The 14,202-nt window shown below is 49.1% G+C and overlaps 1 protein-coding gene across 9 annotated transcripts in view; it reads right to left on the bottom strand.

Annotated features, from left to right (window-relative positions):
• FLNB (filamin B) overlaps positions 1–13,756 on the bottom strand; it is a 170,475-nt gene extending 156,719 nt beyond the window's left edge. For all 9 annotated transcript variants that reach the window (XR_013527402.1, XR_013527399.1, XR_013527400.1 and 6 more), the window contains exon 1: positions 13,320–13,756. Coding sequence is in view for 5 of the 9 variants with exons in the window: in XM_002758479.6 (XP_002758525.2) it covers positions 13,320–13,611 (292 nt within the window). In the remaining 4 variants the exon portion in view is untranslated. The remainder of the gene's footprint in view (positions 1–13,319) is intronic.
• Positions 13,757–14,202: the final 446 nt, after the last annotated feature.

Raw genomic sequence — 14,202 nt, 5'->3', positions numbered from 1 at the left:
GATCGCTTGAGCCCAGGAGTTCGAGACCAGCCTGGGCAACACAGCAAAACCCAATCTCTGCAAAAACATTCAAAATTAGCCAAGTGTTTTGGTGTGTGTGCCTGGAATTCTGGCTACTGGGGAGGGGCTGAGGTGGGAAGATCGCTTGAGCCGAGGAGGTCACGGCTGCAGTAAGCTGTGATGGCACCACTGCACCTAGCCTGGGTGACAGTGCATGACTCTGTCTCCAAAAAAAAAAAAAAAGAAACAGGGTGTTAGGTGTCTGGGAGAGGACCTCATGTCCCCCAACCTTGGGTGTGACTCCGCATGAATGTCCTGGGAAAAGGGGAGACAATTAGGTAAGAGGTGCATGCCTGCAGGAAGTATAATGTGACACCTGGATCACTTCCCGTAAAGGACGCCCTGACTAGAGAGCCATCCCCCAGGTGCCAGCTTGCCTCCTTTGGTAGAGATCAGGAATGTGACAAGCCACTGCCCAGGTGCTTTGATGCCAAGCTCTGCCAAGGCACCTCACTCAGAACACATTCCGGGTTCTGCCCCCAGATGACTGGAAGTTCCACCAGGGCCCCATCCCAGCAGCACATTGCCAGTCCTCCAGCACACACCCCTGCCTCTGCTGAGAGGGAATCTTGTAAACAGTACCACGAACTCTGCTCAACTGATAGAACTACAGACTCACAAAGGCCTTTTAGGGTCTCAGCTCCAAGGCCTTGCACCTCAAGTCCCCTCAGAGGCAGGGCCTGGTCCCATACTCTGGCCTGCTTTACCCCACACCAAGGGAAGCATCAGTTTGTTCTTGGGCAAGAAGCACCAAGCAGCTCCTGCTCCCACAATAAGCTGTAGATGCCAAATCATTCTTGTGTCCCTGGAATCCAGTAAACCATTTCAGGGAGGTGCAGGGAAATCAGGGTGATACACACAAGAAGTATGGTACAAGCATGATAAGAACTTATTTTCTTGATACATAAGGGAAATTGAGAAATCTTATTTTAGCCACCAAGAAACCTTTCCTGCCCCGGTCTCCCTAGGAGGCCTGCCTCTCTCTCAGTCACACTCAGCGGAAGGGAGCACCGCTCCTGTCTGTCGAAGGAAGGCTGACTGCTGTTTGCCATTTTTCATCTTAAAGTCTGAATTTATGGGCCGCGGTAAATTTACATAGTGCCTACCACAAATCCCCACCCGTTTCCCTATAGCTCGAATGCCAAAATTCCACCCTGCGTTCCAAATAACTCCAACCTCTTTAGTAGCCTTTTTTTTTTTTTCTGGAAAGGAAATTCCAGAAAAGTTGTCTGGCATGGTAAAGGCTGACCAGCCTTATGAAAATACTCAGAAAGGTGACCCATTTAGTCAAAAGCGCTTTCAGATCTCTATGAGAAAAGGAATTCATGCCAGCATAAAGGGCCTTCAGAGAGAGAGAACAGGAGTGCTGTGTTAACACCCAGACCTTTCAGCAAGCCAGCCCTGCAACGGCTGGGGAGGCTGAGCCCAGAATGGGCCAGACAGACCAGCCTTCTCTCTCTCAGGAGAGGTGCGCCTCGGAAGAAGCCCATGGGGATCACAAGCTCAGCTCTGGCTCACACAGCTTTGTGCTGCGGCGCACAGCAAGGGGTCTGTCCAAGAGGCTACCTGCAGATGAGCGGAAAGCCGCCTGCTTGGATTGGAAGCAGCCTGCCCACTTGTGCCAGGGCCATGGAACTGATAAAGGCCGGGTGCCAGGCCTGGAAAGGGTTCAGTTGCTGGGCTCACCAGCAAACACAAACCAGCACACCCTCCCACCAGTTAAACAAGGTAGCAGAAGGAAAGGCTGTGGGTGAGCTGATTTTTTTTTTTTTTTTTTTTTTTTTTTTTTTGAGATGGAGTCTGACTTTGTCACCCACTCTGGAGTGCAATGTCATGGTCCCGGCTCACTACAACCTCCACCTCAAGGGTTCAAGCGATTCTCCTGCCTTCGCCTCCTAAGTAGTTGGGATTACAGGCATATGCCACCACATCTGGCTAATTTTTGTATTTTTAGTAGAGATGGGGGGTTTCACTATGTTGGCCAGGATGGTCTCAAACTCCTGACCTTGTGATCTGCCCACCTCAGCCTCCCAAAGTGCTGGGATAACAGGCGTGAGCCACCGCGCCAAGCCTGGGTGAGCTCATTTCTGACAGAGCACAGCTGCAGCTATGTCCGCTGTCACCAAGGATCTCCTGACATAACTGGCTCTCAATAACATCCCCACACACATGTCCTGTGGTGACATGGTGTGTGCTGTGACCCCGGCAGCTAGGAAAAGGTCCTGGGGCACCTCTTTCCTCACCTCTGGTTTCCAGACCTCACTAAGAAAAGCCCTGCCCACCTCCCCTAAAGCAACCTTCAGCTAGTCCCTACTGTCCACACCCGTGGTGACATTACTGCCCCCTGGAAACCAAAGGCAGGGAAAGAACTAGAGCAATGTCTCCAAAAACTGTGGAAAAGGTCCCAGGCAGAGTTCCATGGTATGGGAAAAGATAAGGCAATTAGCCCCCAAAAAGTTTTGTTTTCTAGAAGGAAATTTCAATTTCACATCAACCAAATGCAAATAAGTAAAGTTTGGAGCAAAGCAAAACAAGAACTAAAAATCCACAGAAGCAGAAAACAGTCTCTTCCACACCCTCTCACTACAATATATCTATTTTCCTGTACAGAGTGTCAAACCCAACTTTGATACAAAAGTACTTTACTGCATGATGCAGGCAAGCAAGAAGACTGACCTGTAAAGTGAGGCACAGCTGTGCCTCAGTTTTCTCATCTGTAAAATGGAAACAGATGTAAACCTAAAAGAACAAGGTTGAAGCCAGGTGCGGTGGCTCATACCTGTAATCCCAGCTCTTTGGGAGACCAAGACAGGCGGATCACAAGGTCAGGAGTTCGACACCAGTCTGGCCAACATGGCGAAACCCTGTCTTTACTAAAAATACAAAAATTAGCCAGGTGTGGTGGCATGCATCTGTAATCCCAACTACTCGTGATGCTGAGGCAGGAGAATTGCTTGAACCCGGGAGGTGGAAGATGCAGTTAGCCAGGACCATGACATTACACTCCAGCAATGAGTTGAGATGGCACCACTGCACTGCAGCCTGGGCAACAGAGCAAGACTCCATCTCGGGGGAGGGAGAGGAAGAAAGAAGCTGAAACTCGAATTTTAAACAATTAAAGAGTTTACATGAGCCAAAGTGAAGACAGCAGCCTGAAAGACTCAGGCCCAAGTAACCTTGGATATGAGCTCTGTTTGGCCTTTGCTTACAAGCAGGTTTTTAAAAGCAAAAAAGGGGACAGGGAGTGGACTGATACAGAGTTGCTTGTTAGGATTTCTTATTGGCTTACAGAAATAGCATTGATTAGTGGTTGGCCATCCATCATTCAACTATAGGGTATGGATTATAGTATTGTGTGTGGCATTATGACATTAATTTTTAGCTAATTGTCACAATAGCAATTTCTTTGTTTTAGAAATGGGTCTCACTGTTGCCCAGGCTAGAGTGCAGAGGGGCAATCATAGTTCACTGCAGACTCGAACTCCTGGCCTCAGTCTATCCTCTCACCTGACCCTCCCAAATAGCTATACTATGCAGGGTTACCACTACATCCAGCTAATTTTTTAAATTTTTTGTAGAGATTGTAATCTCACCTAGGCTGGTCTCAAACTCCTGGCCTCAATAGATCCTCCAGCCTCAGCCTTCCAAAGTCCTGGGATTACAGGACAGGCATGTATCATCGCAACTGGCCAGCAAGTGACTTCAAGAAATGAATACATAAGGAGGGCACAGTGGCTCACACCTGTAATCCCAGCCCTTTGGGAGACCAAGGCAGATAGATCAGTTGAAGTCAGGAGTTCAAGACCAGCCTGGCCAACATGCTGAAACTAAATCTCTACTAAAAATACAAAAAATTAGCTGGGCGTGGTGGTGGGTACCTGTAATCCCAGCTACTGGAGAGGCTGAGGCAGGAGAATAGCTTGAAACGGAGAGGCAGAGGTTGCAATGAGCTGAGACTGAACCACTGCACTCCAGCCTGGGCAACCAAGTGAGACCCTGTCTCAAAATAAATAAGTAAAAATAAAATACAAATACAAAAATTAGCCTGGCGGGGTGGTGGGCCCCTTTAATCCCAGCTAATCAGGAGGCTGTGGCATGAGAATCACTTGAAACCCAAAGGCGGAGGTTGCAGTGAGCCAAGATTGTGCCTCTGAACTCCAGCCTGATGACAAAGCAAAACTCTGTCTCAAAAAAACAAAATGAATAAATAAATACATAGCTTGCTTTAAAAGGGCTCACCTTCCCCCAATAAAGATTCTTTTTTTTTCTCACAGACGTAAAGCCACTAGCTCTGCAGAGTTCATGAGGATTGGAAGTAATGTAAGACAGGCCAATGGTCAACAGACGGCAGGTATGAGAAATACTAGATGATATATTAGAGGATGAAGATCCTCAACATTTAGTACACAGCCAGCATCATTTGTATTTATTCTTGGTACCAAGAAGAGTCAAGAAATAATATGCAGGAGGACAAGGGTCCTCCTTGCCAGGCTTTCCACATGCGCTGCTTAGAAAAGCCAGGTTTTGATAATGGGGAAAAGGGAGACAGCGGCTCTGTCACATTAACTCAGTCTGATAGGCAGTCTTGACTAAGTGAAAAACCAAACTGCTTCTTTGCTTATAGTACAAGAAAATTTTTGGCCAAAGACATTCTACTGCATGGGGTCTGGCCAAAACTGTTCTTTGGTAAATGCTATACTCAAATAATGGGCAGAAATAAAATCCCATCAAATTGTTTTTATAAATAAACAGTTTGCAGAGTTACGACAACCACCTACAGTTTATCAAATGAGCACAGTTAAGGCAGCTGCTCTAAGCCTGTTAGAGGGCAGCAGCTTCACACATAGCTTGGTATTTTTCTTTGTCCTCCTCTACCCCAAATACTAAATCCTGATACTAAGTGTGCCTGATTGAAACACCCGTAGTTCAGTCCTCTATACCATCTATACCTACTCTCACCTACTGGTTCACCACTTTAGTCATAAAGAGAGCCGTTTGGTTTCTAATCATTTTCTCCGAGAAGCTCTCTTCTGGTACATGGACTCAGTTTCCCATGCAAAGTGAGCTAGGGACGCTAAAAATACATGATCATTTCTGAAGCTCCTGAAGAAAAGTATTATTGTTTGTTATACAATAACCTGAGCCAATTTAGGGATTACTGAGCCTGTTTAATGAATAACTAGATTTACAACAGTCATATAAGATGGCTTCCAGTAGAATGTCATGAAAGGCAATTGTAATCATTATAAAAGCAGGAAATAGCACCCATTAAGATTAAAATGGCTCATTCCATTGAATGTTTTCATTTAGTTAAACTTATTGTTGGGGGAAGGGGTTATAATTACAGATCTGGCTCCTTAATTTAGAATACTCAAAGATGAAAATTAAAATAGAATAACAAGAATATGGAAAAAAGAAAAAAACTAAATGTAGAAACACAGACCTTCATAGGAGACTCCAAATGAGGTGTATGCATGCACCCAAGGGGACACAAGATAATCCCTTAGAGCCAGGAAAAAAACAGATTTTATATTTAGATTTGTCATCTAAAAAGAAACTAAGTTTGACTAATATTTAATATACAGACTGACAGTAGAATATGTTTATAGCTTATAAATAAATAAATAAATATATATATATGAGGAAGGGGCACATACAACATTTTCAGCTAATAGGAATGACTGGTGCAACAGTTAAGAGACTCCTGGGATAGATGGCCCCTTTCGGCTGGTTCACTACCCTACACTAAACTCAAGGTACTGGGTGCAGTAGCTCATGTCTGTAATCCCAGCCCTTTGGGAGGCCAAGGCAGGTGGATCACCTGCAGTCAGGAGTTCAAGACCAGCCTGACCAACATGGTGAAACCCCGTATCTACTAAAAATACAAAATTAGCCAGGTGTGGTGGCACATGCCTGTAATCCCAGCTACTTGGGAGGCTGAGGCAGGAGAATTGCTTGAACCTGGGAGGCGGAGGCTGCAGTGAGCCAAGATCATGCCACCGCACTGCACTGCAGCCTTGGCATCAAGAGCAAACTCCATCTCAAAAAAATAAATAAATAAACAAACAGACAAATTCAAGGAGCATACCCCATAGGCAGCCTCCAGTCTCAGAAAGCCCTTGGTGAGTCAGCCCTGCCCACCTCTCCACTGCCCCCCTAACCTAAGCATCAAGACCTCTAAACTGACACACTCTTCTACTCCTGGGCTAAATGTCTGTTCACCTACCTAATTCTAGTCACGCTTTAGGTCTTAGCTGAAAGGTCCCTTCCTCCAGGGAACCTTCTAGATCACCCAACCCAGCCTGGGGGTAGACGTTCATCCTCTTCAGAGGGCTGGGGACTTAGATCCTTGTTACTCACAGTGTGGTCCACAGAGAGCAGGATCTGACTAGCACCTCCTCAATCAGACCTGCATTTTCAACAAAGCCCCCAGGTGATGAGCACAGGCCTGAAGATTTGAGCAGCTCTCTTCTGCAGGTCTCTTCTCCTCTGAGTTGAGTCTGAGGCAAGCAAAGGACAAGATCCTCTCATTCCTGTGCCCCTAGCGCGCAGCACAGAGCCTGGTTCAGAGATGGCCTTTCATTTATTGCTTGAATGAGGAAAGGAAGAAAGAAAGGATCTTGGGAGACATGTTCATCAGAGGTTCCAAACTTGAGGAAAGGGAACAGCTAACACACCCCAGATGACAGCAATAGGATTCCAAAAATATCTGGACTGGCAAGAGAACATACAGAAGACAAGACAAAGTCCTGGACTTGGGTCCAAAAGCACAGTATTAATAGTGATAAGGACAACACTGTGATACAACTTAACCTAATCAAATGTAACTCTAAGACAGCAACTATTTGCTCCTTTTTTTTTTTTTTTTTTTTTTTTTAATTGAGAAAGAGTTTCACCTTTGTTGCCCACAGGCTGGAATGCAATGGCACAATCTTGGCTCATTGCAACCTCTGCCTCCCAGATTCACACAATTATCCCGCCTCAGCCTCCCAAATAGCTGGGATTACAGGCATGTGCCACCGCACCCAGCTAATTTTGTATTTTTAATAGAAATTGAGTTTTGCCATGTTGGTCAGGCTGGTCTCAACACCCACCCTCAGGTGATATGCCAGCCTCAGCCTCGTAAAGTGCTGGGATTACAGGCGCAAGCTACCGCACCCGGCCTGCTTATCCATTTTATAAATGGGGAAACAGGCATAAAAGGTTAAAGCAGTGGACTAGAGTTTCTTAGCTGGTAGCAGGCAGATTGCAGATTAGAATCCAGACAGTCTAGCTTCAGACCGAGGCCCTGAATCACTAGGCTCCATCTAGTTTAGCCTAGGATGTGCTACCTGGAGGTCATCTATAGAAAAAGCAGGGTGACTGGCACCCTGACCATGGAGCGGCTGAAGGCAGGACCTAAAGGCTCCAGACCCTGAGTATCTGCTCCCCCAAGGAGCAGGGCAGCCATCCTCAACTAAACCAGCAGCCCACTCCATGGCACCCGCCTCACAGCACAAAACCAGGACCCAAGAGACACACTTTGGCTCCAAATCAAAGCCCTCCTTTAGCACAGACTCTCCAAGAACGAAGGCGGCTGCCGACTGGCATGCTGGCTCCACCATTGCTGGGAGAGCGCCACAGAGGCCCAATCACCATCTGGAAGTGATTTGGCTCAGAGATTCCTGAACGGGGTGGGAGGTTGGAATGACCAACCGCCTGGAGCTCCCTGTCCAGCTTGGAAACAAAGCTGGTGTGAACGGGCCCTGGAGGCGGCCATAACATACCAGGGGGCAGCCCCTTCCAAGGAGGCGGCACCCTCTAGGCAGTCCACAGCCATATTTTAGCAAGTAGGCTCAACCACAGCCAACCAAGCTGTTCTCCCCAGAGCGCGCTGATTTTAAATGCCCTTTCAGTGTGCAAACCTTTCCGGCATGACTTTTGAGATTATTAGACACTGCCTTATTTAATTAGCAGGCACTCACAGCACTTACTATGTAACATAAACTGTGCCAAGCACTTTAAAAATTATTAACTTGTTTAATCTCTATAGCAACCTTTTAAGGAAGTAGTTATTATCCCCATTTTAGTGATAAGAAAACCAAGGCACAGACATTTCTTAATAGCTACTTAGTGGCAAGTGGGATTTGAACCAAGAATCCTTGCTCTTAACTACTACACAAGCCACATTGCATGCTAATGTGCTACGAACTTGTTATTAATAATTCTGACAAAGCATGCTACTTTGCTACTTTTTTTTTTTTTTTTTTTTTGAGACCAAGTCTTGCTTTGTTGCCAGGTGCCAGGCTGGAGTTCAAGCAATTCTCCTGCCTCAGCCTCCCGAGTAGCCAGGACTACAGGCGCACGCCACCACGCCCAGCTAATTTTTGTATTTTTTAGTAGAGATGGGGTTTTACCATGTTGGCCAGGATGGTCTCGATCTCTTGACCTCGTGATCCACCCGCCTCGGCCTCCCAAAGTGCTGGGATTACAGGCGTGAGCCACCGCGCCCAGCCAACTTTGCTACTTTTTAAGCACTCTCTGTACTGCCCAAAAGACATGCTGGCATCTGCCAGACATGCAAAAAAGAGCAGAACTTAAAGTTATTTGGAAATTATTTTGGTAGTAGTAGCACAAAAGGGAGAGGAAGGAAAAGGAGCTGAATGCACCAGTGACCCACCACCCTGGAAACTGCCCAGTGACCCAAAGTCTTAGGAACATGCGCCCTGTGTGCTCTGGCGCTGGCCTGGTGCGTCAGTCAAGTAAACTTTAGGGTCAGACCACATCCTCTGAAAAGGAAATAATTCCTTTCTCTAAAGGCCCAAAACAAAACACACCACCCAGATTTCTAGGCCTTGATCCTCATTCTTGGGCTGAGAGACCCCTTTTCCTCCCAGCTGGCTGGGCTGCCCCATGTCAGAAAGTTTTTTGGAAAAACAAGTAAATAAAACTGCCAACTCCTGGCAAACAGCTGGAATTAAAGACCTGCCCACAACAGAACAAGAAATGTAAGGAAATTTTCAGCTTTTGGATGGTGCCTAGGGGCCTACCTTACAATGAACCACAAATGTGAATAAATAGCCAGGGTTGTCTTTCAGTGAATTCAAGGCAGAGAAGCTAGAGTCCTCTGGCAGCTGTTGAACCACCACCAATCTCAGAGCTGGATACATGTACACAATTCTAATGACTCCCCAATTGTCTGAACTTATCCAAAGCATACAAAACCCTGTATTCATTCAATGATACCTTCCCTGACATGGTATAAAACAGTAAAACATCATCCATTGGGTAGCAGGAAATCTCAACCAACCAACCAACCAAAAAAACAAAAAAAAAAAAAGGGAGGACAACACAGGAGACAAACTGACCCCATTCAACTCCTGACTGACTCTCAACTAGTGAGACCCTCACCACAGCCTGGAGGATTAATCCTGCCAATCATGGAAGGCCCTGAAATCCCTAGTTTGTCCAAGGCCAGAGGTTCAGAGTGCAGGTATCCAGCCACCACCCAACACCTAAGACTTGCAAACGTAGCGTTACAGGGACCCTCTGATGTGGAGAGAAAAGCTGTACTTTACTCATCTCTGAAACTGGAAGGCAAGTCAGAAAAGGCTCCAATTCAACAGCTGGGCAGACCTGGGATCCAGAAACCATTTACTAGCTAGGTTACTTCACTCCTGTTTCCCATCTTTAAATAAGGATAATAATATTAACAGCAGCAAGAGTAGGATCACCATTAGCCAACAAAGCTGTTCTCCCCTGATTGACTGTCCCTTCAGTGTGCAAACCATTTCGGCACTTCGGCTCTGTCTCCCAGGCTGGAGTGTGGTTGCACAAAGATCTTGGCTCACTGCAACCTCCCCAGTTTAAGAGATTCTCCTGCCTCAGCCTTCTGAGTAGCTGAAATTACAGGCATGAACCACCATGCCTGGCTAATTTTTTTGTTTTTTATTCTTTTTTTTTGAGACAGAGTTTCGCTCCTGTTACTCAGGCTGGAGTGCAATGGCATGATCTCGGCTCACCACAACCTCTGCCTCCTGGGTTCAGGCAATTCTCCTGCCTCGGCCTCCTGAGTAGCTGGGATTACAGGCACGTGCCACCATGCCAGCTAATTTAAATTTTTCTGTTTTTAATAGAGATGGGGTTTCACCATGTTGTCCAGGCTTGTCTCGAACTCCTAACCTCAGGTGATCCAACCACCTTGGCCTCTCAAAGTGCTGGGATTACAGGCATGAGCCACAGTGTCAAGCCTTGGCATGACTTTTGAGATAATTATTAGACAGCACCTTATTTAATTAACAGGAACCATTTCTAAACACCACATGGCCAGGCCAGAACTAAGCCCTGAACTCTCCCAGTGACTTATAGACCCAGATCATTAGAAGGGCAGTAATTGCTATCGATCAATGATTAGCATGAAGATTCAATGGAGTGATCAATAGAACACACTTAACATCTAGTAGGTGCCCCCCAATTGAAGCTAGTGTCATTGTCAGCACAATGCAATAACACATAAGCAGTGAATATACGAGCCTTAGTCCAAGCTGGAGGTAACTTTGCCTTGAAAGACCATTACCCACAGCAGCCTCACAGCTGAGGGAAGAAGCCTCCTGCTTTATCCCCACAGCAGTCCTGGCATTTGCCAGGGCTCCCTGTGGTCTCCAGAGGGTGGAAAACCTGTTTGTTGCAAGATCTCTCGGGAGAGCAATTAGGCAGCCAATGACACAAGTTATAAATGTGGTCACACCCTTTAACCCAGGAATGTCACTTTGGAGAATATGATCCAAGAAATCATTAAAAAGGAAAAAAATACAATCGACGTTGTGGTAGGAAAAGGAAGATGCTGCCAACAGCCCACAGGCCCAGCACAGAGGAACGGGAGCTAACTAACCCTGGGATGTCAGGACAATGGGAGTAGCTAGGGCCTGGGTGGATTCGGGAATAAAAATCAAGAGGGCTGACTCGCATGGGGTGGCTCATGCCTATAATCCCAGTACTTTGGGAGGTTGAAGCAGACAGATCATGAGGTCAAGAGTTCAAGACCAGCCTGGCCAACATGGTGAAACCCCATCTCTACTAAGAATACAAAAATTAGCTGGGCATGGTGGCATGTGCCTGTAATACCAGCTACTCAGGAGGCTGAGGCAGGAGAATCACTTGAACCTGGGAGACAGAGGTTGCGGTGAGCCAAGATGGTCCCACTGCACTCCAGCCTCAGCAACCAGAGCAAGACTCCGTCTGGGGGGGAGGGGGGGAAATCAGGAGGACCAAGTAAAAAAATGTAAGCGACCAGACAAAATCTAGAATGAGACCCACAGCCCCAGGCACTGATGAGAGACAGTGCTGGAAGCAGCAGCTGCCTCTGTAAACAGTGGGTAGATCAGGCAGTCCATGATTTGCTGGTGCTGTGGTTTGGTCTATTTTGTTGTTGTTTTAGAGATTTCATGTCATATCTGGATACTTCTGGTTTACTTTAAGTTTCAGTTAATTAAATAAATACACATTTTTAAAACAAAGAACAGATCCAAGTTGAGCCCAGCTGGGCCTTGGGATTCTTCAGAGGGCAGGCTGGTTTCTGAATGATAAAGAATTCCAGGAGATTCTGACGTTCTCCCTCTGCAGTACAGGAGATGGACCCCAGAAGAAAGACAATAGCGTGCCCTGCCGTGTGGATTCCTCTGCAGGGAAGCCACCCTTGGGGAGGGAGAGAGCTGCTGGAGATCAGCTGGGTGGAGCGGTTCCTGGGCACAGGAAGCAGGAAGCAGCCCTACCTGCCAGGACAGGTGTGGGGGAAGGGAAGGGTGAGGCCCTGAGGGCTGGGGGAGGCTCAGCCTAGAGGGAATCCCTTTTCCACTAGAGAAAGTCCCGGCAGCCACACCTATCTCCCTTTCTTCCTGTCACTAGGATCACTATAGTGACCTGGTTTCCTCAGGAAGAGACCCAGGTCACAGGCCAGGGCCAGTCCCTGGTTCTCCTTAGGAAGAGACCCAGATCCAGGACCCTCCCCATCCCAACCCCCACCCCACACACACATAGGCGGATACACATTATCGGCATATAAACATACTCTGTACACCCATTTCGTGTACATGCAAACTTTTTGCATATACACACTGTATTTGTGCACACACATTCTCTGCACACACGCCCACATGCACACACACATACTACAAACTCCTTGCCCCTACTGTCACAGCCTACACTCTCAACAGCCTTGTGGCCCTCCTGGAATCCCCCAACTATCACAGACCAAAAAGGAGACCTCATCCTCATTCTTCCCCCCTCAGCCCAGCAAGCCCAGCCCAGCAAGAGATACCAACTCCCCTCCCTCCTCTCAGGAAGACCCTGGTGTGGGTTTGGAAGGGGAGAGGAAAACAAAGCCTCCTTCTAACTGTCGCCCGCTTCCTTCAATTCTCAGCGGGGCCCTACTTGCTGACCTTGGACAAGTCAGAAAACCCTCTGGACCCCCTTATCTGTAAAATGGGTCTAGCCTCACCCCAGGTCGTAGGATGGTAAGGACAGAAGTAACTTAGAAGGCTGATGGCGCACAGAGGACGCTAATTGGGCTCCCTACAAGACAGCAATCACTGTTACCACCACCATCCCTAAATTACAACTTTGGCAGCAAGGAGTAGGCTAAACCCGCGGTGCGCGGCCAGAGCTGAGCCGGGAGCAGAGGGAGCGAGGACACGCACCCGCGCCACCCCTTGCGGTCTCGGGGCCCACACCCATTCCGGCGACGGCAGGGGAAGGTACCAGGTCCCAGTCTCCACCTGGGTGGGGAGGCTCCAGGCGCAGAGAACGGTTCCTCCCCAAGTCTCCCTGCCTGGCCTCCAAGCCAACGCCCATTCAGTTGCCGCAGAGTGCACCAACCTGGGCGCAGCCGGGTGAGCGCTCCGGTAGCATCTAATCCTAGGGCCCCGCCCCCGGGAACGGCGAACAAGGGTTTCTAGTCCCCTAGCTCCCACAGGGGCGCCCCAGGTGCGGAGAAATGCCATATTTCCACCTCCCCTCCTGCAACCCCAGCCCAAACCCTCAACCCTTAGCCAACCAAAGATGCACTGCTGGGGAGCACGATGGGGAGAGATCACACCAGGTCCCAGCCCAGGGGAGGGCACCGGAGAGTGGGTCTAGGCCCCCTATATCCCATCCCCGGGTCCGACTCCCCCTAGTCTCCGAGGTGGGGGCGCGCTGCAGGAAACCCTCGCCTTCCCCAGGGGTGCACGCGCGGGGGCGGGTCGGCACCACAGTCGGCGCCTGGGCCCGGCCAGAGAACTCACCGATGGACACGAGCTTGATGTTCTCCCGGTCCAGGAACTCGAGCGCCACGGACACGTTCTCGAGCTGCATCTGGCGAAAGGTGGGCCGCTGATGGTACTTGCGGTACATGCGCTTCTGGCTGAGCACCTCTAGCAGCGCGATAAGCCGCAGCCCGTCGCTCAGGTCTGTCTGCAGGTTGCCGATGCGTTTGTTCACGCACTTGAGGTGCTCGTTGCACCAGCGTGTGAACGTGTTCTGCTGGATCTTCTTCCACGGCGCGTCCTCCGCCAGATCCTTCTCGGTTACCGGCATCCTGGTGGCGGGGAGAGTGCAATGAGCAACAAGCTGCCGGGGACTGGTGTTTGTAGGCCTAAAGGCCAGAGGAGCGAGAACCGAAGCGGAGCGGGAGCGGGGTTCGAACTTGCTGCTACCGAAGCCGCGGCCGGTGCTGCTCTGCGGCCGCCCGCCCCTGGCCGTGCGAGGCGCCTGGCCTCGCGCCTGCGCGCTGAGCCGTCCCGCCCTCAAGCCCCGCCCCATCCCTACCCTCCCGTGGGAGCTCCTGGGCCACGCTCGCCCTCTGCAGCCTGCCGCGGGCACTGCGTCCCACGACGCCCTGGGACCAGCACTCGAAGCCCACCAGCCCAGCCGGACGTACGGCTGCCTAAATCATCCGGTCAGCCCAGGGATGGGGGGACCCGCGGGGTCTGGGAGCCGGACAGAATGTGTCGGGCCGCAGTGGGACCTGCGGGAGGGGCGCGTGGGACGGAGGTCTTCATCCATCTATAGATTCAAGAAAATTCACTAAGGGCTTTTATTGAGCTCCACCTGTGTACCTGGCATTCTTCCGAGAGCCTGCCAATCAGTGACGTAAGTAAGACAAACGTACTGCACAACCTCAAGGAG

Source organism: Callithrix jacchus, chromosome 15 (assembly GCF_049354715.1).
Source record: "Callithrix jacchus isolate 240 chromosome 15, calJac240_pri, whole genome shotgun sequence".
Lineage (NCBI taxonomy): Eukaryota > Metazoa > Chordata > Mammalia > Primates > Cebidae > Callithrix > Callithrix jacchus.
This window is presented reverse-complemented; position numbering and strand designations above follow the sequence as displayed.